This window comes from Wyeomyia smithii, chromosome 2, assembly GCF_029784165.1.
Source record: "Wyeomyia smithii strain HCP4-BCI-WySm-NY-G18 chromosome 2, ASM2978416v1, whole genome shotgun sequence".
NCBI classification, from domain to species: Eukaryota; Metazoa; Arthropoda; class Insecta; order Diptera; family Culicidae; genus Wyeomyia; species Wyeomyia smithii.
The window spans coordinates 40,456,609-40,481,808 of record NC_073695.1 but is presented as its reverse complement, the minus strand read 5'-3'; the positions used below and the strand labels follow the sequence as shown (position 1 = coordinate 40,481,808).

At 41.4% G+C, this 25,200-nt stretch overlaps 2 protein-coding genes across 5 annotated transcripts in view; both read left to right on the top strand.

Annotated features, from left to right (window-relative positions):
- Positions 1–25,200, top strand: part of LOC129720750 (neurexin-4) — a 39,068-nt gene extending 13,868 nt beyond the window's left edge. The window contains exons 2-11 of one of the 4 annotated variants that reach the window (XM_055672436.1): positions 459–578; positions 18,625–18,821; positions 19,767–19,908; positions 19,971–20,341; positions 20,400–20,920; positions 21,058–21,093; positions 21,292–22,841; positions 22,906–23,430; positions 23,488–23,622; positions 23,684–25,200. In XM_055672436.1, the coding sequence (XP_055528411.1) occupies positions 459–578; positions 18,625–18,821; positions 19,767–19,908; positions 19,971–20,341; positions 20,400–20,920; positions 21,058–21,093; positions 21,292–22,841; positions 22,906–23,430; positions 23,488–23,622; positions 23,684–23,874 (3,788 nt within the window). In that variant the 3' untranslated portion in view covers positions 23,875–25,200. Of the gene's footprint in view, positions 1–458; positions 579–17,811; positions 18,009–18,624; positions 18,822–19,766; positions 19,909–19,970; positions 20,342–20,399; positions 20,921–21,057; positions 21,094–21,291; positions 22,842–22,905; positions 23,431–23,487; positions 23,623–23,683 lie in introns of all 4 variants that reach the window. The other 3 variants (XM_055672437.1, XM_055672438.1, XM_055672440.1) reach the window with 3 other exon arrangements.
- Positions 606–3,948, top strand: LOC129720751 (L-aminoadipate-semialdehyde dehydrogenase-phosphopantetheinyl transferase). The gene is made up of 2 exons (XM_055672441.1): positions 606–2,882; positions 2,965–3,948. Exon 2 carries the CDS (start codon positions 3,032–3,034, stop codon positions 3,917–3,919), a length of 888 nt encoding a protein of 295 aa, XP_055528416.1. The 5' UTR covers positions 606–2,882; positions 2,965–3,031; the 3' UTR covers positions 3,920–3,948.

Below are 25,200 nucleotides of genomic sequence, written 5' to 3'. Positions count from 1 at the left end.
GCTTGAAACAATACCAAAAAAACTGTGAAAATTACCGACTTGGCGGTAGGTAGTTTCACAAGCTGTTCGATTATTTTCGGAAACACCGAAAATTTCACCAAACGTTCAGCTGTTGAGATTCCGGTAAAATTTTACCGAATCCGGTGTTTTTTTTTTAACTGTGAACATTGATGGAATAGCAACAATTTGTCGAGTCTTATGAGAGTTGGGATACCATTTCACCGGTTTCCGTAAAGTCATGAACCTGCTCCATTTATTACGGCATGCACATATTTTTTGAGATACGCTAGAAAATAAATTTATCTTCGACACTGACATTATTATTCCAGAGAATATGATCAACTTAAACACCAATCAGCTATCAGGACAGGATTGGGTTCTTGATCTTTCTACTATACTGAGCTTTTATTGTATTATACATTTATCTAACAATTTTTCACTTCTTCATCCCTCCCCAGAATACTACCAAAAGGACTCCTACTCGGAGTACAACTGTAACGAACCCCTGTTGGAGTACGCCAAGCTGAGTGCCACCTCGCAGCTACGGGAACGAGGGCCGGAAAATGCCCGTCTTAATGGTGAGTTTTTGCATGTCCCATTTATCATAAACATATTAGCGTCTTTCTTTGAACTTTGATTTCGTACTTTCTGTACTTTCGTTTGACGTTTTCGACCAGTTCGTGCGTCCACTTCAAAGTGGCCTTCGTGGACTTCTGAGCATCGTGTTTGTTTTTGGTTCGTTTGAGTTTATGTCTTTTCCTCCCTCCACTGTTGCAAATGTAATTATTTTTCTATTCACAGCTTGAAACAATTTTTTTCAAGCAATGAGCAACTATTTGTTTTTCAACCCCTTTTTGTATATTATCTTTGCTGTTCTCGGTGAAACCGTGTGCTTACTTTTCCCCGTGCGTTTGAAGTACCACCGGCAATGATCAGTTTTGGTAGCACACACTTTTTTTTTGTTCTGTCGGGTGCGATCCTTTCGGCACGAGGTTACACGCTGTCAGAACCGTCGTTCGTTTTTCCGCTATTTGGTTTCGGATGCTTTCGAACGTAATTGGGCCTCTTTGTATGTTGTCATTTTCCCCGAGCCTGTTGACAAGTGCTGATTAGTTCGGTTTGTCAATCATTTATCGTTTACTGCATTGCGAGAAAAAAATGAGATACTGCTATTTTTCATCGGTTTCCATATGGTCATGAACCTGCTCCATTCATTTCTTCTCGCGGCGAAACGCCGACAGAGGAAACTGTTTATTTATTGGGGGTATTTTTATTAGCGGTCTCGATGGATCTGCATTAGCTATACCGCCGTGCCGAAGGATGCGTGTGATTAGCTGTACTCCGTTGTTTCTACCTACCTGCGAGGCTGGGGTAATCCTATTTAACATGTAGTTTTAAATTAGTTTTCCATTACTAGGCCAACTGTTTAGCACCACCCTAGGTATAGTTTGCTACTATACCAGCGAGAAAAATATTAATGAAGATTTTCCCTCCTACTCGACCCTCTCACTAACGGTTTTGTTAGTTGCCTATATGATGATCGATCAGTTGTTCCTCCCACTGTTAGGATTGGGAAAATGTAGGGTGATGTATCATAAGTGAACCGATTGAGATTATTTTTAAAATTCATCAACTTCCCTGCTGACAAAAAAGTTTACGTCGGTCGAAACAGTCTTTATTTCTTGTTTACATCACTAATTATCGTGTCACAAAAGTTTCCAGGGATAACTCATAGTTGGTGATTGTGGTAGTTAAGTGAATCATTGTCATTTTTGTCTCTTAGCTTATCCTGCAAGTTGAAGTTGATGAGACTGCAGCAGACTTCGAATTTCAAACAAATAGAAAATGCTTAGAAAAAAGAGATAGTTATATTGGATGTAACAAAGTGTCCCACTCATGATCCATCACCCCACTGTACCGGGGCAATACTGTACAAGGTGGTTTCTTTTCCTTCTCTGTACACTGTAGAACGATGACGTGATTTTGTTTACTATTCGCAGACTCATTTGCGCCAGTTTACTAACGGGATGATTCATAGTGGCACTCTCTACGCCCGCTGAGCGAAGGAGGCGGCTGCTCTCCCAGAGTCATGTTAAGAATCTTAGCAGAACAAAAATAATTGGATTATGTTGACCCAGTAGGTTAACCTCAGTTGCTTTCCTATTCGTATTTGTAATGTGGGTCATCTTGGAGAAAAAAATGTTGATGCATTGAAGCATGCAAGCAATTTTGGCACATTTCAGGCCTTCTTGATTTTACCATTTTTTACGAGCATCCCTTGCGCAATTTCGCCCGCAGCGGCAATACTGCTCTCTTGTTCTCTTTTACGGTACACAACTACAGCGTGAAGCTCGACACCGTTAGCTAGAATTATATGTGTGTATAAACCGTATAAACACGCGACTCTCCCATTTCTCGCTTACCTCATTTTCGGTTGGCAGCAGTGATGCCACATTTTCATCTGTATTTCGGAGCTCAAAAAATCTTGGCACCTTGGTAAAATTTCAAAAAATCTGTATAAAAATCTGCATATGTACTGGACATATCCTTTTCGAAACAAAACGCATTCTAGCTTGTTTAACATTTATCCCGTGACTCATTCATGCACACGTTTATGCATAGCATATGAATATAGTAAAACCTCCGACACACTGAACCGCATTTGAGTTAACTTTTGTTTTTCAACTATATCAAGAAGTTTAATTTACGACCACATAAACCAAAAAAAAATCTGTATAAATCTGTATTATTTCCGGAAATCTGCAATCTGTATATGCAGATATCTATATGAAAAATACGCAAAAAATCTGTATAAATGCAGATAAATCTGTATATGTGGCATCACTGGTCGGTAGCACTGCATGGATTGTCAAATTTACTCCGTAAGTTTTATTTTTATTTCGAATCTTGAATTACAAACTCTTCTTTCATCTTTTTTTGGATGCATTTAATGTTTACAAAAAGAAATCGAAGTGTCACAAATCATTCGATTAATCGCTGCTCCGACACAATCAAGAAGTGCAGGTAATCAATGTCACTCCGCCCCGGGGGTCACGTACGGTGGGCCTTCGACTTGGCCGGATGGCGCCCCACGGTAGCTGATTTGCTGCTAGCGACCTCATGCATCCAGCCGGAGGAAAAGCAACGGTTGGCGAAGTTTGTCTTTCGGGACGATTTTAACGCTTCACTGATCGGGCGGTTGATGATGCGCCAGTTTGTCCATCTGGCGACCGGGCTGCATTACGATCGGATCGAGTTCGGTCGGGATCTGAAGGGGAAACCGTTTCTGAAGAACGACGGGATTTACGCTGTTGATTTTAACGTTTCACATCAGGGTCGGTACGCAGTGCTAGCGGGCTTGGTGCAGGGTGGCGATGGTCCGACGGTGGTTGATGGGAAACAGCCTCGGATAGGTGTTGATGTGATGAAAATAGAGTACGGCGGGGGAAAGCCGCTAGGGGAGTTTTTCCGTTTGATGAACCGTAATTTCTCCGATGAAGAGTGGCGGTACATTAGAAGCCAACAGGATGAGAACGATCAACTGGAAGCGTTCATGCGGAACTGGTGCCTGAAGGAGAGTTATGTGAAGAACGTCGGAATTGGGATTACGGTAGATTTAAGAAAGATTAGTTTTTCTATTAGAAGTCAGAGACTGGATACGAAGAGCGTGGTATGCGATAGCACTTTAAAGCTAAACGACGATCCGTTGAGGAATTGGCGGTTCGAAGAATCTCTAATCGACAAGGATCATTGTGTGGCGGTTGCTCTGGAAAATGTCCCGGCTGACAACGATTTGAGCTCAAATTGTTTCCAAATTATCGATTTTACTACGTTGGTTGAGGGCCATAAACCACTATTGGCAATTGATGAAATCTACTGTGACGGTATTATAGGTAAGGAGTATAAAAATGTGAAATAAAATCTCATCGGGTCTGTTTGCTACTGAAATGTTGTGCGCTTTTACTAACGATGACAAGTATTGATTAAACTAGACAATTTGGGATGTTTTACAAGCAGTCATAACTTATAACCTGGAAAATAATGACACAAAGTCACGAAAGAGGGCCGTGCAGAACAAGCAGTCTACTTGGGAGAACGATTTTGCGAGTTCTACTTGCCCTGTTGTGTCAGTTAGTACGATCAAAACAAGTCGGTTAGCAATTTGGGTTTGTTTAATCCATATTCCACATACCCCTCTCAACTCATCCGCTAATAGGTGCCGAAAAGTTGCAGTTTTTTTGTCTGCAGCGCAAAAAGGTGTTTGGTCGAAGTTGTGTGCCAATTTTCGCAACCTGTTTATAGACAAGGAGTTTATCAAATTACGCTAAAAGCTTGACTTCCGTGGGCACTTTCGGTTAATTTCCTGTTGTCACGCGATTGTCATTGAGATGCACGGATGTGTCTAGCTCCCGGTGGCTAAAAATGTTTGCAGGTTGTATCCTGCTGGCGATTTATTCCCGTCGATAAGCTTCTAATGGTGGGCGCCTTTTTATGTTATGTTGCTATCTCTTGGGAATATCAATACGACTGCATATGAACATGGTTGCTCTTCGGGTGAGGAAGTTACCCTTAAAGGTGGTTTTGTTGGGTTGGGACGTTTGCTTCTCCTAACAACTGTGTCAACAAAAGGAACGTTTTGATTACTCACATGATGGGCATACAATTTTTCAAAAATACACTCGTCACTGCGGTAGTACGAGGTTACTGCTGTATCTGCAGAGCCCATTCGCATACGTAACTGGGTTACGATAGCGCCACGATGTCGTCAATCAATGTAATAAACCTTCGGTCGGTGCAAAAATTTGGGCTGCACGTTTCGAGCGAAACAAAGAAAGGATGAAACAGATGGCTGGACTAATGATGCGTGACAGCAGTAAGCTACGCTGGAAGGAAGAAGTGGCCACTTTTTCAAAATAAATGGAATTTAATCGTCTATTGTCACGGATATTTATTTTACATATAGTTTTAGGACCCTTTTGCTCTAGTATCGCTTAAAAGCAACATTTTAATAGCAGTGCAACATTTTAATAGCGGTGAGCATGAAGATGACAAGTCGTTTGAAAATTAAAAGTTTGTGGTTCCAGACGTAAACAAATACATTAGTTACCGTGAAATAATTTAAAAATATTTGAAGCTTCCCCGCAGATATCTTTTAAGCTGAAATGAATAGAACTAAAAATTGATAGCTAATACGTCAAATTAAATGCACGTTTTTTTTTGAAAAATGCATTATCCCTAGCTCAAATGAAGAAAAAAATTAGAAACTGTTTATTTTTTAAAAAGTTGCTTGCTCGTTTGAAAAAAAATTGCAAACCGATTGAAGCAATTATATGCTTATTGAGTATGTCTTATATTAAACCAGTTGAGAAAAATTTCAATGAAAAAAATGTTCCAATATTTTGATTTTTAGGGGCGCTGAAAAGCACGATTTGCCGCCAAACACATCTGTACTCGAATGGCAGAAAGATAGAATATCTGCATTGTGAGACTAAGAGTTGAATTATCGATTCGAAGGCTGGAAAACTTTGAATCATATTCATTAGAAACGTTGAAAAAAGACATGGGTGGAATAAGGAAGTTAGATCAATAAACATTCGTGGTTTCCTGTGTTGTTGAATTGCGAGTTTAAGCTGCGATTTGTACAACCAAGAAGTGTAAGAAATTCTCAGAGTTCGGAACCCGCAGATAAATTTACCAGTTCGACTGTTTTGGTTGAAGCACATACAGAAGAAAAACACCTGAACTTTTTTTTCGTATGCCTGAAGGATATTGGGACTAAGAGAGAGCCACTGCGACCGTCTTAATGATTATGTTTTGTGGCTGGCCCCGATTGCTGTACACAGATTACGAGGTATCCGTACTCATTGATGGAGCAGGGTTGGTTGGTAGTAATGCTGTGCCCCAATTATGTATCGCATAGTCAAAACGACCTTCTTGGGGTTGGAATTCCTTACCATAGAGTTCTCCATTTGATTCTGTATTGGTGTGATGCATTAGTGCTAGTGAGATAGTTTTTTTTGTTAGCTGTAAGAATCTCGTACAAGAAATAAATAAACAAAGATGAATTCTACGCACACTCTCTCAGATATGTATTGTGCCGTGTCAAATAAATGTTGTAAAAAAAAGCACACTATCTCAGATTACAATGGTGTCAATGTTCGTGAGATCTTGCTGGGAGTACTCTATATCAGGTATAGGTAAAAGATAACGTCCCAAGAAGTAATATCTCAAGGGCTTCACACTTCCCATGTTTCACATGTTTTAAGATTGCGCTTGACGGTGGATATGGAGATACCCAGAAATGGTCCTGCGAGGTAGTCAGCATATTAATTGCCCTCGATATCACAGTGTCCAGGTACCCAGTACAATAGAACTTGGTTCTGTCGGGATAACTCCCGTAATGCTGCACTAGACTCTCAAATCAATTTGGACGCACATTGGCTGTCTGAGAAGATGCCGATTTTCTCATACCTGTAGTTACTTTTAAGGCATATCCTGGCGCAGATGAGTATAGCGTACACTTTTGCTTGAAAAACCCATTGAAATAGTTTCCTTAGCTCCGAGCCCGTAAACTCCGGAGCCAGTGTTGAATCCTATTTTCGAACCAGCTGTATAATCCAGATGATGCCTGATGGTAGTGCCGGACCATTCCTCCACATATATGGAACGTCGAGATTGTTCTGAACCGCCATGCAGTCTGATACAGCGGTGACTATGGGTGTGAATTTAAACTCCCTTAGAATGCGAAGATGACCAACCTGATCGCCTTCGAAGATTGTTTTGTTTTGTTGAAGCTTTAGAGCACCAAACACTGCCTCTTTCTTTATATGAAGATGTAAAGGCAGTAGGCAGAGCATGGCCTCCAAATTGTGGCCATTTTTTTTTTAATCTCTTTGCCGTTGTAGTTTTTTGACTGCGTAGCATAGTCAATTTGGGCCGTCCAGTTCAGCTCCAGCAGTGTTCCCGCTTAGTGAAGGGTACAATAACTGTTTAAGCGGGATTCATGTTCAGTCCCGCTAGAGTGCACCAACTCAGGGTAATGTCTAGTGCCGTCTGAAGGCAGTTCGACATTGTTGCGTCACGTTTTCCGCGAATTATGAGGACTACGTCATCGCCATAGCCAACAATCTCATAGCCAAGCTGGACGAGCTTGCTCAATGGTGCATCGACCACCAGCGACCGAAGCAGGGGGAAGAGAACTCCTCCTTGTGGACAGCCTTTTGTCACTGAGGCGTTGATTGAAGCATCTCCCAATGAAGCTGTGATTTCTCTGCTAGAGAGCATATTCTAAATCCAGTTCAGTGTAGTGTTATTGATTGAAGTATAGGATGTGTTGTCAAAAGCGCCTTCAATATCAAGGAAAGCACATAACGCCGTCTCTTGATGCTTCAGCGACTTTTCGATAAAAGTCACTAGGCTATGAAGAGCAGTTTCCGTCGATTTACCAGGTTGGCTGATCTGTATGTAGTGGCGAGTCATTGTGGTTATAGCTATCTGCAATTTTCTACAATAACTTCAGGAGTGTAGATGTTAGGCCTATGGACCTGAAGGTCTAAGGTAGTGTTTTGTCTTTTCTTCCTACTTTCGGTGTGAAAATCACCTTGACTTTCCGCCAGCTATCCGTAATATAGCCTATCTGACTTTTCCATTTTCCACTTAGAAAAATTAACATTTTTATTTTACAAAATATTCAATTTCTGTCTTCGGCAAAGTTGTAGAGCTATCGATTTCATGAATCAACTTAAAATGTTCTGAAAAGTTTTAGATAGGAAAAAAAGAAATACATTTTGTTTAAAAAAGAAGTTAATTCTGTTGAAGCAACTCCAAGATAGAGTGATTTTAAGGTAAAGTTATGACATATTTAAAATCAAATTATTCAAAATTGTGAATGTTTGTGAAGTATTACTGAACGTCATTTGCTTTGAAGTACAAGTACACATATTTTTCATAATCGGGACACTTCGAAAACTTCGCATTTTCAGAGTTTTGATTGTCTTTTTTTTTAATATGCAGTTAGTTTTACTGATAAATAATATTGTATTCCGGTTTGATACTTAATATTTTTTTTTATGTTACTTCAAAACATGTTTAATCATAGATCTATTTTACAGTCTTTCAATTCAGATTCGCTACCTGAATTGGATAATGTATCAGTTTTCAACAACTTTACTGCGGTTCTGGAAAGCAATTGCACTTTTGTTGGTCTTTGGTTCCTCACGCTATTTATTCTTGGGTCTACACTGGATTACAGGCCAAACTGCAAAAAGAAATTCGAAAATATTCAATGTTGTATATTGAACATGTATCCTTGTCAGTGCTGATAAAAGTCATTTTCCCCAGCAAAATTCATCGAAAATTACAACCAATCATTATCAATTTTCACTTCCAATGATCGCAGCACTCTTTCAGATACACTAGATTTTCGTCCTACGAACGTGCTGTTATACTCAGATGAAATAGATCGCGCGCATCGTTCACGGTTACGGAATAAAATTTGACGACAAATCCAACCAAATGATCCTCACTTCAAAGCGAAAAAGAAAAACAAACAGTCCACTCAACCAAAATAAACCTCACCGAAACACTTTTTCACTGACACTGACCGATGCCTTGACAATCTTCGTTAACTAATAAACTGATTTGGTTGTCTTGCTTTCATCGCATGAAATATAATGAGGTGTTTTGACAGTTCACTTCCATGCAAAAAGCGGGAAGGGAGAACTCTGAAAGGATTGTAAAAAAATAACGTTTATGGATGCTTTTTTTCACTTTCACTCAAGAGTGTCAACAAATATCAACCCTGATCCTTGTTCCTGTCCTCCTAAGGTTCTCCTAACAGGCATCGGTAAAATGGTGAAGCGATAAGCCCATGGGGCTATTACCGATTGATGTTTTGGATACATTCATGTTGATGTAATATCTAAGTAACCGCATGAGTATTGCATTGAATTTTTAATGAGTTTAATAAGTAATGAGTATTCTAATCAACTCTTGCGAAGATACCAAACCTCTAAAATGTAAGTAAAAGTGAGAAAAGACTTGACCGTCTTTTTTAAAAACGAGTGGCTCGAGACCAAGGGACCATCCCTATTGCGGACCCGAGATTTTCTGTTCGCTGGACGATCGACGCTGGTGTTTGGTGAAGGAAAGTCATCCGATCGATGCCGCTTAACAGCAGTTTAACCTTGTAGGTCTGACCGGTCGGAGCATCGGAGGGCGAGCATTCTGGTTTCATCTCTTGAGTGGCCTTCTTTTAGGTATTCGCTATCTTTTTACGGGGAGCAGGCAGACTAGAAGGTGCATCTGCGTTTGTCTCTTTTGGGGAATCGAGGATCATGGAGAGGGCGGATGGGTATTCTTGTAGCGAAACACTGTCAAAGTTAAACTCTGTCTCCATCAAAAAGTGTTCGTTCGACCACTTTTTGTTTATGTTGTTTTTATTGTCCATGTGAATCCCAAGAGAAGCTGGGAAAATATAGGTCCGCTGCATTAGAGGGTGCACTGGTACTCCACTGGCACCGTTTGCGGCTATGGCATCATTTCACTGTACACAAAAATACTGTAATCATTCCAAGATGATGACTTCTGCTTTTTTTTTTTGGAAAACAGTTAAAAAAGGCTAAATACCATCAAATACGAGTATTCTCGGAATCGAGATAATATTTAGAGTCCGTCAAACGATCCTTATGCACCATTTCAAAATCAAAGATGGCGAATTCCTGTTTCTGGAAAACAGTCCAAAATGGCCAAATAGCATCCAATATGAGTATTTTTGGCACCGAGATGATGCTATGCGTTCGTGAACCAGCTCAGAAATCCAAGATGACGACTTGCGGTTTCTAGAAAATAGCCTATAACGGCCAAATATCATCCATCCGTGAACAAATTCAAAACGCCATTTTGAATTCCGAGGTCTGTCTGACTGTCTGAAAATGCCAAACATCATCCAATATGATTTTTTCCGGAATTGCACTCAGAGACCAAATATGAACTCTACACGCCGTTTTGAAATCCCCGATGGCAACTTTCGGATTATGGGAAACAGATTAAAATGGCTATAAATACCATCCAATACGAGTATTCTCGGAACCGACACCCGGGCGGAAAATGTTTAAAATGTTTAAAAAACTTAAATTCGGTTAGGGGCTCAAAAAATAGCACATGCTATAGAAGCCCACAAACCGCAGAATTAGTTTTGGTATGCTTTTAGTTTTTGAAGTAGAATACTTCTCTCAGGAAGTTCGGCTACATAGGGATGTGAAACGAAAATCTAAAACCGAAAAAAATGAAAAATATGTCAAATTTCAAATGCTAATAAATCGGTTAGTATTCGATGGATTTCCTTCGTTCTTGCAGCAATAGATTGGAAAATCTTCTAAGATTCTTCCCAAAGTAAGATAATTGTAATTTTATTATTTACACTATTGTACTATTGAAAATAGTCAAGCCTTGTCAAAACGAAAAATTCGACCTCTGATTGGTCGTTATATGCTTGCTTCCCAAGCACGGTCGACAGGATCATATACCTTGCAATTGAAAACATGCTATTTGGCCTGTTTCAGCCAGAGCCGCTCATAATAGTTCTAGACAGCGACAACAGCAGTCGTCCTTCTCAGCAGCAGCACTAGCTCTGTGGTTGGTCACCACGTCTCAGGAGCAGCGCGGTTTTTCTCAGCGTGTGTCGCCAGACAGATTATTCCCCCCGTGTTGGGGCAGCATGAAGATTGCCATCAGGAAATCCAATTCTGGAAATCAAAAGCCTTTTTGAAGGCAAATAAACAAGTAATTGAAAGTTAATAATTTTTGTCAACGCAAGCAAGTATTCTGTGTTGCATCCTAGCAATTTAAATTTGTCGCACCCGTCTAATTTACTGAATGTGAAATAGCTTCCACAGTGCATGTTGTCCGTGTATCTTAATTCCCCCAATGTTAGGGCAGCTCAAAGGTTGTAATTAGCAACCGATTTTGAACAGCAAAATGCTTTTTGAAGGCAAATAAAAAAATAATTGAAGGTTAATAATTTTCTGGCATCAACACAAGCAGACATTCTGCGCGGGATGCAATCAAATTCTGTTGTAGTTGTCTAATTTTTACTTTATTTAGTAAACTCCCCACTGTAGGGGCAGCGCAAACGCTGCGATCAGCATAACCGACATTGAATAATAAACTGCCCTGTTAGTACGCATTCACAAAAGCAGTTAGTTCGACTATGCAGAGCTAATATGAAGACGATTCAACATGTTATTTTGTTGCTTCAATAAGAGTGCTATCGGTCCGGCTCGACAAGAAATCATTTTTGTGCATCCGTGCTACGAAACTGAGGAAAAACTTTAGAAACTGAAAAAAGAGGTGGAGCTTATCAAATGATCGCTCTGAGCCGGAATGAAGTCACACATATTTCTCAAGTTATGTCATTCCACCACCTACGAAAAATAATTCATTCCTATTTTCATCCCTATATAAGAGCCTGTTTCAGCCGGAGCCGCTCATAATAGTTCTAGACAGCGACAAGTCGTCCTTCCTTAGCAGCAGCACTAGCCCTGTGGTTGGTCACCACGTCTCAGGAGCAGCGCGGTTTTTCTCAGCGTGTGTCGCCAGACAGCCATTATTCCCCCGTGTTGGGGCAGCATGAAGATTGCCATCAGGAAATCCAATTTTGGAAATCAAAATGCCTTTTTGAAGGCAAATAAACAAGTCATTGAAAGTTAATAATTTTTGTCAACGCAAGCAAGCATTCTGTGTTGCATCCTAACAATTTAAATTTGTCGCACCCGTCTAATTTACTGAATGTGAAATAGCTTCCACAGTCCCCCAATGTTAGGGCAGCTCAAAGGTTGTAATTAGCAACCGATTTTGAACCGCAACATGCTTTTTTCAAGGCAAATAAAAAAATAATTGAAGGTTAATAATTTTCTGGCATCAACACAAGCAGACATTCTGTGCGGGATGCAATCAAATTCTGTTATAGTTGTCTAATTTTCACTTTATTTAGTAAACCCCCCACTGTAGGGGCAGCGCAAAGGCTGCGATCAGCATAACCGACATTGAATAATAAACTGCCCTGTTAGAACGCATTCACAAAAGCAGTTAGTTCGACTATGCAGAGCTAATATGAAGACGATTCAATCAATCAGCGTAAACAGAATTTCGTCGTCTCCCAGCTGCCAAGTTGCAACATGATGCAACACGCAACAGCGAGCAAACGAAATCGCTTGAGCTTGAGCTTGAGCTTGATTGATCACCACCGGTTGCCACTTCGTTACTGATCAGGATCGATTGGAGCTGTAAATCGAATTTAGTGATTCCTGCTTGGGATTTAGCTTTTTGATGTGCATCTCCAATAACCCCTGCATGCTGATCAGTACCGACGCCTGCCGGTCCAGAACGTAGATCAAAGGAAGGAAGGAAAGGGGTGTTAGTTCGATACTTGTTGTTACTAGAGGCCGGATATACTCCTGCACACTCCACAAGCACCACGGGTATAGGAATTTTGTGTTAGTTGTTTGCCGCGTTTCTTCTCTACATACGATAAAACTCTTGGCGGTATTTATGGGCCCTCGTCCACTAAGATATTTTTCGCGAACCTATCTTCTATCTAAGACGTTTTGTTTCATTGATTCAGGATTTTATGAGTACGACGGGAATAACGAGCTTTGTACTAATAGAGGAACTGACCGACTCTTCCAATTTTGAACACGACGTGCACGCACTTTTCCGAGGTTAGTGGTGCGATCTTCGATATATGAACTCACGAAAGCGCGCCAGGTGCCAACATGTTTGAAACCTCATCATATTTGCAGTGACGGGATACAAGCGAATCGTGGAGGTTAAGTAATTTCGGTTACCTTACGTATCGTACGACTCTACGCGTTTCTGCTCATGAACACCTTAATTTTTCCATTCACGAATCAATGAGTAACTTTATTTCGTAAGACGTTAAACTTTATTCGGAAACTGTAAGCCGACCGCAATTTTAGAGGATATAAGATTTACAACGCGTTTTTCTCTTGTAATATAATTTGGAATGAGCTAAGTATTCTAATGAGTTCAAAAACTGGCAAATTTACATGCATTCAAAGCCCTCAAAATTTAAAAACACAAAAATTGCATGTTTTTTTTTAAATGCCAAAATTGTCATTATCGGAATACCACCGGAATAGGCTCGTAACACGCAGACTTACGAAGCATCAGATAATCACTTAAAAATTTAATATATGTAACAGTACTTTTCAAAAGCTAGAAAAATCATAAAACTTGACGAAATACCCACAATCTATGCTTTGTTTTGAGTTTGCTGAATGATGAAAATATCATAAAGATATGAGAAGTGCAGATTATTCCATGGCATTCTTATATTTGAGAGGTAAAGTTTAAGAAAGGTAGCAGGTATGATTTTTTAATGTTTCATGCCACATTTCTGCCAAATGTGCCAGATATGCTTTAGAAAGATCTTCAATGATTCAAAATTAGAAAGAATCTGCTTAAGATCCAAAAGAAAAACTGCAAATATCTGCATTTGAATGTATATAAATATATAACCTGCGATCTGCGGACAAATCCACACATCTAGCAAGCGGATGTTGTTTGCAACTGCTGCTCAAAAAAAATCTCTCATCTACCACGCTACCGAAGCAAAATCTGCAACGCAACGCACACCAACATCAATCATTTCACACAACACCCTCACGCATTCATTAGATCATAGTGAACCTGTATGTCAGAGAACCGACAAGGCACCCACCGTCAAGGCAACCGTCAACATCAAAACAGGCGAGCTGTAAAATTTTTGGTGTGGCAGCCGCCCCATCGGCGTGCGCCCCGCCGACCTTTCAACACACAGGCTCACTAATTAAATCACAAGGCCAGTTCGTCTGTGTATCTCTCACGTAATTCTTACAACCACACAGATACATATTCTGATTTCTCTTGAGCAAAGCTCGCATTCAGAACCTTTCCACACAGGGGAATACGGAGCAAGATGAGGTACCAAAAGAACATCTCCGTTATGTTTAGTAAGGCTTATAAAAGCGATTTTTGATGTGATTGTGAAGTGTATGATTTGGTCAGCATGATTTCACCGAACCGCTCTCCGTCTGTAAGTCACCTTGCTCCGTTTTCCCCTAACCATTATAAAAATGCAAAAAGTTCAAGATCCATAGTACTTATCCTATCCACTTCTTCCTCCTTGCTAGCCACTATTTAACGTCGATTTTAGTCTGCTCTGCTGTGACAATTTCAGTACAGGCATCATACAGTTATCGCCTCGTATCAGACATTCACGCCTTTCTTCATTGGACTCGGCAGGTTATGTTGAAGTAGTGTGGCATTTTCAGCTATCCTATACACACATTTCAGCTTTCTACAACCACCAACAACTCACGCGCTCGCTATTTTGCTCTCTAATTCCTTCTTCGTACACTGGTTTTGCATAACCGATATTATAAGCCACACATGTGTGTGTGTGGTATTTTTGCCGGTAGCGATCCGAAAAAGAACATCGCACATCGCAATAACAATTACACTAGAGGACATTTTATAAATCACTACAAAAAGCAATATAAACGCGATTTCGTTCGGGTTTTTGGTATATTCACAACCCCGTAAACATACTCTGCATTTCACACTCGCGAGTCAAACTTTTTGTGCGCTAGAAACTGTAAAAAAACACTAAAACGCAGGAGCACAACACTCACGATCCGACCCCAGGCAAGGTTCATCATCCAAAAAAAAAAAATAATGAAAAAAAAATTAAAAAAAAAAAAAAATTAATAAAAAAAAATCCGAGCAAACGAAATCGCTTGATGTTACAAACCGCAATAAGATACGGGTTAAAACCGTTGCGTGTGTGAGAGCACCATCGGTGTTTATTCGCTGGATACACTATCTACTGTCTACTGAACGCAATAATCTGCTTACATGCGACATGGGGACGGGAACATTTTCTTCAACCAAGCTGCACAACACGACACAAAACATGTTATTTTATTGCTTCAATGAGAGTGCTATCGGTCCGGCTCGAAAGAATGTTCACAAGAAATCATTTTTGTGCATCCGTGCTACGAAACTGAGGAAAAACTTTAGAAACTGAAAAAAGAGGTGGAGCTTATCAAATGATCGCTCTGAACCAGAATGAAGTCACACATATTTTTCAAGTTATATCATTCCACCACGTACGTAAAATAATTCATTCCTATTTTCATCCCTGTATAAGAGCCTGTTTTAGTCGAAGCCGCTCATAGTAGTTCTGAACAGCGACGACAGCAGTCCTCCCTTAGCAGCAGCGGGAGCGAGCAGTGGGTACCATCGATAGCGGATAGCGGCCACAACTGTGGCATGGCTGTGAATAAGCGTAGCAGTTTCAGCGGATCTCACCATCGATAGCAGCAGGGCCAGCAGATGCAGGTACAGCGGATACCAATGGCGGCCACAACTGTGGCATGGCTACGGATAGCGTTGCAGGTGCTCAGCAGTTGGGCCAGCGTATAGCGGCCACAACTGTGGCATGGCTATGCATAGCGTAGCTGTTGCAGCGGGTATATCAGCATCGATAGTAGCAGGGTCAGCTGATGCAACGACACTCCATTAAAATGCTGTTTCAGTGTGGTAGCGGAAGCAGCAGGCTTGCATGAAGTGAATACATCAGCCAGCAACTTTCTCTAAGGCCTCTGCCATAGTAGACGCGAAAAGCGGCGCGAACCGATTCGCACGGCCGTAGGTTAATGTACAGCTCTACTGATGGCTGTACATTAACCTACAGCCGAGCGAATCGGTTCGCGTCGCTTTTCGCGTCTATTATGGCAGAGGCCTAATGGGAAAGTTGTATCATTTTGTTCAGAAGAATATTATTGTCGGTAATATTACATAGATGCGATTGCGTAAATCCGATTTTGAATTGAACAATTGTTCTTTTGAGAACAAATAAAACACTTATTTGAAGAGTTAATAGTTAATTTTGGTACTAATAGCAGTATAGTGACAGCCTCAGCGGTAGATGCAGATGCAGCCGGTAGTTCCCTGAGGCCGATGTAAAGGTAAATGGGAGCAGCACGGCGAAACAGTTCGGGTTATGCTGAGACGCGCGTCATTTTTCGTTGTTGATGTTCCCCACATGAAACGACGCGCTTCCGTATGATAGCGGTGGTATTAGCGGTAGATGCATTTGCCAACACTTCCTCCAGTAAAGCCGTGTCTAGTTTTCAATGTGAAAACACCTTTCTCATTGTGTTGACCGTGCGCCTTAGTCCTCACTTTCAAGGTAACACAGAGATGTAAGATAAACACTACATCCTATGATAAATTGAACAATTGTCCTTATAAGGACAACAAATGAATAAATGAAGATTTAATTTTGAATTAGAATACTTCTCTCAGGAAGTTCGGCTACATAGGGATGTAAAATGAAAATCTAAAACTGAAAAAAGTGAGAAAATTTTCAAATGCTAATAAATCGGTTAGTTTTCGATGGATTTCCTTCGTTTTTGCAGCAATCGATTAGAAAATCTTCTAAGATTCCTACCAAATGCATGAAATTGCAATTTTATCATTCGATCTATTGTACTATTGAAAACTCTTAAGCCTTGTCAAAACAAAATTCGACCTCTGATTGGTCGTTATACCGCGCTTTCCCAAGCACGGTCGGCAGAGTTATGGACCTAGTAAATTGGGAATGCATCATTTGGCCTATGTAAGAGCTTCATCAGATAATAAACAAACATTTCATCGGATATTAAATTGAACAACTGAAATTTGAAGAACACAAATGATTATTTGAAGAGTTAATATTTTCTCGTTTTGCGCTATAATCCAAAGTTAATTATCTTCATCTACATGCATACTCTGAATATTATTACGTGTTTGCGTCGCTTAGTGTTTGGCTACGGTCATGCAGAACGCAAATAACGGCGCGATGCGATTCGGCAAGACGAAATCTGTTGAAATGTATAGCTCTACTTCGCCTTAAAAAGAGCTGTACATTTCACCACGGTAAGGCGAATCGCATCGCGCCGGCATTCGCGTTCTGCATAACCGTAACCTTTGTTCCGTTCCCGTTTAATGATGTCGTATTAAATGTGCATATTACAATTCGGCAGCACTTCAACTTCTCATTTGCACAAAATTTAAAAATATTCAATGAACTTCATTCAAAATATCAGACAAAAAGAAATTACAATACTGCCAATGAACGGTCAACGTTTATTTACTAGAAAAAATGACTGATACGCAAGCAGCCAGGTTATCTTTCTTGTAAAAGTATTCTACTTCAACCTTGCTGTCGTGGCTTTGCATACAACCTTCTTGTGATTTTTTTTTATTGGCGTTAAGAATCGATGAAAGCGTTAACGGAAACGGTAAAAATATCATTGAAATCGATGCCAAGGAAGGGATGAGACCCTTTCTTCATGAATGAATTACTTGTTGAATTCGATACGTATGAGAGTGCGGTTAATTGGCATCCTTCCTCCATTCATCCTCACTTTTCATATGATAGAAAAACAATTCTTTTTCTTGACAGACGTTCTCTGTAGGTGTTTTTTCTTCCGTGAAATCTAGAATTTTTACTCTCCCCGTTCCCCGTGGAAAAGTAGGTTATGAGACTCAATTGTTTTAAATATATATCCTGGGGCGCTCGTTCCCTCCGGCTTGCGTATTCCTTCGCTGCAGGTGTGAAAACGGTTCCCTTTGTTCTGTTCTTCGAATAATACCGTGTCGAGTGCTCATCCGGTCTACTGTGCCAGAGATGTCGGAGAATATCCAGTAAAGTTTTAACCTATTGTTTCTTTTCGCAAATTCTCAACCCTGACCGTAATAAAGGTGGCAATGCCTGGACAGCCCACCAGTCCGATTTTGAGCAGCAGCTTCTGATTGATCTCGGAGCGGTACGCAACGTAACTCGTATTGCGCTGCAGGGCCGTCCACACAGCAACGAGTACGTAACCGAATTTAGTATCAGCTACGGTTTCAACGGGTTGGATTATATTGACTACAAAGAACCCGGCGGTAATACCAAGGTAAAGAGCATTCCCAACAACAATAGACGTCTTTCGTTGGGGGCTGCTTGACAAAATGAAACTTCCGGGAGATTTGTGTAAATAGCGCGGACAGTTGTGTTGCATTCATTCATGCTTCCAGCTTCTTCTAGATCTACTTTCAAAGACGTTATAAAAAGTCACCTATGGGTTTCGGTAATTCATCTTTCCTCGTCTCAGATTTGCATAACAAAGTTTCTAATCCTCTACTTTCTTGCCATCTCACAGTATAGCTCAAATGGTGACGGTTTAAAACGAATGGTTTTCGCTTACTTTAATCCCTTAGTTTAATCCCTAGCTATAGTTTGGTTGTTTTATTATAGAGTTTTTTTTTTTTAAACAATCGGTGTGATACTAATATAACACGATTTCTATTTTCTCCACTGGAATTCGCATTGCAACCGGGAAAACACCCACAAAACCAACATCGATACACAAATCGATCATGCGATGACATTTGAACTCACCACCTCTAACCCTTTCTCTCCATCAAATTCACCACCAATGTGAAAATGCCAAATTACCACACTAACCATCACGACCATAATGACCCCCATGTTATATGGTAATACATGGAACACGCGGTGCATGTGTTTAGATCGTTCGGCCTGGACACCGGTTGAGAATACCTACTTCCACTTTCTCACCATGGATCTGGGCGGACGGAAGATGGTTCGTAAGATCGCGACCGCCGGCCGGGCCACGACCAACGAGTGCGTCACCGAGTATATCGTGCAGTACTCGGATGACGGCGAGATGTGGCGGTCGTTCACCGAGAGCAGCGGCGAGGAACAGGTAAATTAGCTGTGCAGCAGCCAGCCGGCAACCAATTAGTGCGATCTGTGTTGTTCTGTGTAATTGTCGTTTGGAGTCTCCCGAAGGAAGAAGTTCATAATTGGTTGTAATCTGGGGGGAGACGATTATTTTTTGTTGTATGTGTTGTTCTAGGCATTGACTGATGTGACTAATGTTTAAATTCAGTTGTTTTGTTTCCAATAATCATGTTTTAGAAATGTTAGTTTTGTGAATAGTAAACAGTTTATGTTTTCAATTTAAACAATGCTTTTTAAGTTTCGAAAAGCAGCAATTATTTCGAATGAAAAATAATAATTTTGGACATGAAATATCAAAAATGTCAAATATATATTAAAATATCAAAGCTGTGCAGGCTGACGAAAATCAAGGAAAACCAAGGAATGTCAGGGATCAAATCGTGGAACATCAGGAAAAAATCAGGAGAAAATTTTTTATCGAGATCCAATTCTCAATTTTAAAAACTTTTTCGCCACCCTTATGTAGAAAGTGTCAAAATTGTCGAAAATGTCAAAATGCCAAAAACGTCAAAAGTTTGAACGTCCGATAGATAACAAAGATAAAACATGGTTAGGTTATTTTTTTACATATTCGTGCTAACGGAGGTAATTCGTTGTTGAATTTTATTAAATTTCTGGTGCTAGGTAATAGACTAGACTCTAGAATTAGATTAGACAATATTTTGAAGTAGAGATCAGATTCCGATAAGGAACGATTAACATCGTTATTAACCCACTAACCCCAGCATTATTAATTGAATGTTCATCATAACTAACGTCAAGTTTTCAACCCAAAGCAAGTTCCAACAACGCGCAAAACCAGCAAATGCCCGGGTAGATTCATTGTGTTGCATTGTCCGTCCCCATCGAAAGCCTCGCCCCAAAAAATGTGGATATAAAAATAACATAACTTTCTTCTGTTTTGAAGCTGTTCAAAGGCAACAAGGATGGCGACTCCGTTCGTCACAATTCGTTCGAAGTGCCAATCATCGCGCAGTGGATTCGTATCAATCCGACACGATGGCAGAACCGTATTTCACTGCGTGTCGAATTGTATGGATGTCATTATGGTAAGTTAAGCGAAATGTTTCTCGACTCAGAATAGTAATTTTCGTTACCCACTTCTTCGCAGAATCTGAAAACGTTTACCTCAACGGAACCGGCTTGATACGATACGACTTGCTGCGGGACCCGATTGCAGCTACCCGCGAGACCATTCGGTTCCGCTTCAAAACTGCCCAGGCCAATGGTATTCTGCTGTACTCGCGGGGAACTCAGGGTGATTATTTTGCGCTGCAGATTAAAAACAACCGCATGGTTTTGAACCTGGATCTGGGGTCTCGCATTATGACGTCACTGTCGGTGGGCAGCCTGCTAGACGATAACATCTGGCACGATGTGGTGATTTCGAGGAATCGCCGCGACATCATGTTCAGCGTGGATCGCGTGATAGTCGAGAAGAAGATCAAGGGAGAGTTCGACAAGCTGAATCTGAATCGAGCGGTTAGTAAACGGTTTAATTTTTCCTATTAAAATTAGCTTTAACACATTTCAATTTTAGCTCTACATCGGTGGTGTACCTAATATGCAAGAGGGTCTAATTGTGCAGCAAAATTACACCGGATGTATGGAGAACCTGTACGTCAATGCGACCAACTTTTTCCGCGAAATGAAGGAAGCTTACTACGAAGATGATCACTTGAGATACACCAAAGTGCACGTCACCTACAACTGCCCGGAGCCACCGATCAGTCCGGTTACCTTCCTGACGCGGGGTTCGCACGCCCGTCTGAAGGGTTACTACAGTGTGAGACAGCTGAACGTGAGTTTTTCCTTCCGAACGTACGAGGAGAAGGGAATGATGCTGCATCACGACTTTCTGCAAGGCTCGGTTCAGGTGCTCCTGCAGGACGGAAAGGTTAAGGTTGCACTGAAGACTGTGAACGACGAAAGCGTTTTGCCGACAATTTTAGATGACTACGATGAGCAGTTCAACGATGGAAACTGGCATACGCTGATGCTGGCCATTAAGACTAACAAACTGGTGTTGAGTATCGACGAGCGGCCGATGGAAACGATCAAGTAAGTGTAGCACTTTTCTAACAAAACGTGAGCGATTTATTAGGCAGTTTAAGTTCGGTAGTTGATGTTAAGTTTTATCACACTGTTAGAATCTTTTCGATTGAGTAAATTCTGAAATAAACTTTCGTCAACTGCAGGACCGGCACGGTCGCAGACTCGGGAAACGTTGGCAGGTAACTTTCCAAAGCCCCCCTTGTTATTCTAAAATTATTACCCCAGTGGAGTGTGCGTGTAGGCTAATAAAATTCGATTTTTTCGCTTTAAAATAATCGCGAGTGGTGTGTACGCTAACCAAATTCGAGTTCTTCAATGCTTCACGTTATGAATTCTACTAGGGATTTGACTAAAATGTTTTATTTTCTACCCCGCAGGCTACTGGATATTCGAACCGGAGAACTGTACTACATTGGCGGAGGAAAAACGAAGGATGGCTTCGTGGGTTGCATGCGTACCATTATTATCGATGGAAACATTCGGCCACCAGCGGACTGGAAAGAGGAAGAGTACTGCTGTAAAGGGGAGATGCTGTTTGATGCTTGCCACATGACCGATCGATGCAATCCGAATCCGTGCAAGCACAATGGAGTGTGCCGGCAAAACTCGATGGAATTCTCGTGTGATTGTGCGGGAACGGGATATGCGGGAGCGGTGTGCCATACTTCGCTGAATCCACTATCTTGTCAGGCGTACAAAAACGTGAATGTTGTACAGTCGAGAACAACGATTAACATCGACGTGGACGGTAGTGGACCGCTGGCACCGTTCCCGGTGACGTGTGAGTTCTACAGCGATGGCAGGGTTATTACGGTTTTGAGTCACAGCTCAGAACACACGACCAGAGTGGATGGATTTGCGGAACCCGGTTCTTTCGAACAGAATATCATTTACGAGGCAGATTTGCCCCAAATTGAGGCCTTGCTGAATAGATCGCAGTCCTGCTGGCAAAGGCTAAACTACGCTTGCCGTTCTTCTCGACTGTTCAATTCACCGTCCGATGTGGAGAATTTCAGGCCATATTCGTGGTGGGTTTCTCGTCACAATCAACCGATGGATTACTGGGCCGGATCGTTGCCAGGATCGAGAAAGTGCGAATGCGGTATTATGGGTAACTGCGTGGAGCCTACCAAGTGGTGTAATTGTGATTCGAATAGCTTGGAGTGGCAGGAAGATGGTGGTGATATTAGGGAAATGATGTATCTTCCCGTGAAGGCTTTGAGGTTTGGGGATACGGGAACGCCCTTGGACGAGAAGCTTGGACGGTATACGCTTGGACCGCTGAAGTGCGAAGGTGATAATTTGTTTAATAACGTGGTGACGTTCCGGATAAAGGATGCCACCATTAACCTGCCGCCATTCGATATGGGCCATTCGGGTGATATCTATTTCGAATTTAAAACTACGATCGAAGATGCGGTGATTTTGCACGCTCGGGGACCAACCGATTTCATCCGGTTGAATATCGTCGGAGGAACCAAGCTTCTATTTGAATACCAGGCAGGGACGGGAACGCAGAAAGTTTATGTCGAAACGAGCTACCGATTGAGCGATAATCGATGGCATTCGGTTAGTGTTGAACGGAATCGCAAGGAAGCTCGTCTGGTGGTGGATGGATCGATAAGAGCGGAAGTCAGGGAACCACCGGGACCAGTACGGGCTCTGTATCTGAATTCAGAGCTGGTAGTAGGTGCAAATATTGATTATCGAGATGGATTTGTCGGATGTATTCGAGCTTTCCTGTTGAACGGTATTCACATTGATCTGAAGTCTTACGCAGAACGCAAGCTGTATGGTGTCACAACCGGATGCGTCGGTCGATGTGAGTCCAGTCCCTGTCTGAACAACGGAACCTGTACGGAGCGGTACGACAACTTCATGTGCGATTGTCGTTGGAGTGCGTTTAAGGGACCCATTTGTGCTGACGGTAAGTGATAAAGTTCTGAGTAGGTTTTACTTAGTTTCTGAATAAATTATTTTTCCATTCCCAGAGATTGGTGTCAACATGAAGGCCAGTTCTATGATTAAGTACGACTTCCAGGGAGCTTTCCGTTCGACGTTACACGAAAACATCCGAGTAGGTTTCACGACTACCATACCGAAGGGCTTCCTGCTAGGTTTCTACTCGAACCAGTCAAAGGAATATCTCACGATCATGGTTTCCAACTCTGGTCATTTGCGAGTGGTGTTCGATTTTGGTTTCGAAAGACAGGAGTTGATTTATCCGACAAAGAACTTTGGCTTGGGACAGTACCACGATGTAAGGTTTTCGAGAAAGAACGGTGGGGGCACGGCTGTGCTGGAAATCGATAACTACGAACCACAGGAGTATCACTTTGACATAAAAGATTCAGCGGACGCACAGTTCAACAACATCGAGTTCATGTACATCGGTAAAAACGAATCAATGAAGGACGGTTTTGTCGGGTGTATTTCGAGGGTTGAGTTTGATGACATCTACCCGTTGAAGTTCCTGTTCCAGGAAAATCCGCCGCCAAATGTGAAATCACTAGGAAGTAAGTGCTCTTGATTGTTTAATAAATTACAATATGGTATTAATTGCTCGTTTCCAGCTCCACTAACGGAAGATTTCTGCGGTGTTGAACCGGTAACGCATCCGCCGATCGAAATCGAGACCAGACCTCCACCTAGGGTAGACGAGGACCGTCTGCGGGACGCCTACGGTCCAGACGCTGCTATTCTGGCAAGTAAGTTCCTTCAAAAAATTAACTCATCTCGGTGAATTTCATTCACTCGCGTATCTTACAGGTGTGCTGGCAGTCCTATTACTTTTGCTGATTATAATGGCCATCCTGATCGGTCGCTACATGAACCGCCACAAGGGTGAATATTTGACCCAAGAAGACAAGGGAGCGGAAGCCGCTCTCGATCCGGACGAGGCCGTCGTGCAGTCGGCAACCGGTCACCAGGTGACCAAGCGAAAAGAATGGTTTATTTAATGTATAAGACGGTCGGTGGCTTCCAGCCTGGAGAGGATGTCTCCCCGACAAAGCGCTACCGCGGGAACGCCGACGACGACAGAGACGATGACCAGAGTGCGGACAAGATTCTCAACAGCAGCTGTAAATAATGTGTTCAAAGCGCGTTCATTTTCTGTTTTGGAACCCGAGTAACAGGCTTTAGTTGATTTTGTTTTATCTTCCGTTTGGTTTGATCCATCCCCCTTGTAATAACATTAAGAGGTGCCTGCAGGCAAACAGAACAGTCTTTCACATCACTGAAGGCGCGAACCAGGCTTCGAAATTGTCACGGTCGAACCACTTTTTACTGCGATAATCGTCTTCTTCTTCCTCTGACGCTAGCAAGGCTCACTGTCTTAATACAATCTTGAACGAACATGTCAAACGAGCACCGCCACCACGACGTTTTTTTCCTCAAACGTATTTTGACATTTTTTACGCACGTTGAGTGCGGATATTTCGGAAATTATTTATATCATTTTGCTTGTAATAATATTTATCAACATAAATAGAACGAAGTAGACAGAAATAGGCCGAAATAACATCGCCAAACGAATGGCAGTGTGAATTTCTTTGATGCGCGAGTGTCGAATGACCATCCTTTTCTTTGTTTGAGAGGCGACGGTTGTTTTACATTTACGAGCGAAAGCCGACTGTGATGCACGATGAGGAAGCGAGATCAAATGAAAATGCTGACCGTTTCGAAGCCTGGCGCGAACGACCGAGGTGACAGTTTTTAGAGCTGAAAGCATTTAGAAGACAGTATTTTGTCAGCCATTTTGTAGCGGAGAATCATTCGAACCAAAAGTTGCCAGCTGCGCTCGCTTTAACTAACGAACGGAATTTAGTTGGATTGTTCTTTTTTCATGAAAAGAAAAGATAGATTTTTTATTGACTCTACCCGTCCATTATCGTACTTTTAGTTACTTTTACGACCATATGTTTAATGTAGTTTAGTTCGTAAGTTTAGTTTACCAGTTTGCCAGATAGCAAGAAGAAAAAAAAAACAAAGAACATCCAACCAATCGGTTTTACAAAATGACGAAACGAAGAGGGTTAAACTATTTCACTACTTGTAGAGCTCGTTTTTTCTCCATAGAATCTCTTCCTTTTTAAGCAACCTCTGCAAACCGGAGGTTATTTGATAGAACACATAGTTCAGAAGTATTGTGAATGCCTATTGTTTAGCAAGAGTGGAAAAGAACAAACTAAAATACAACAAGCGATAAAAGTCGAGTTTACAGCTGAAAGGAAGCAAAAATCTGTATATAGTTTTTGAGATAAACGAGTAAGGTGACAAAATTA

What these genes read in the sequence shown, in the direction of transcription:
- LOC129720751 (XM_055672441.1), top strand. Translation starts at nt 3,032, where the DNA reads ATGTCACTCCGCCCCGGGGGTCACGTACGGTGGGCCTTCGACTTGGCC.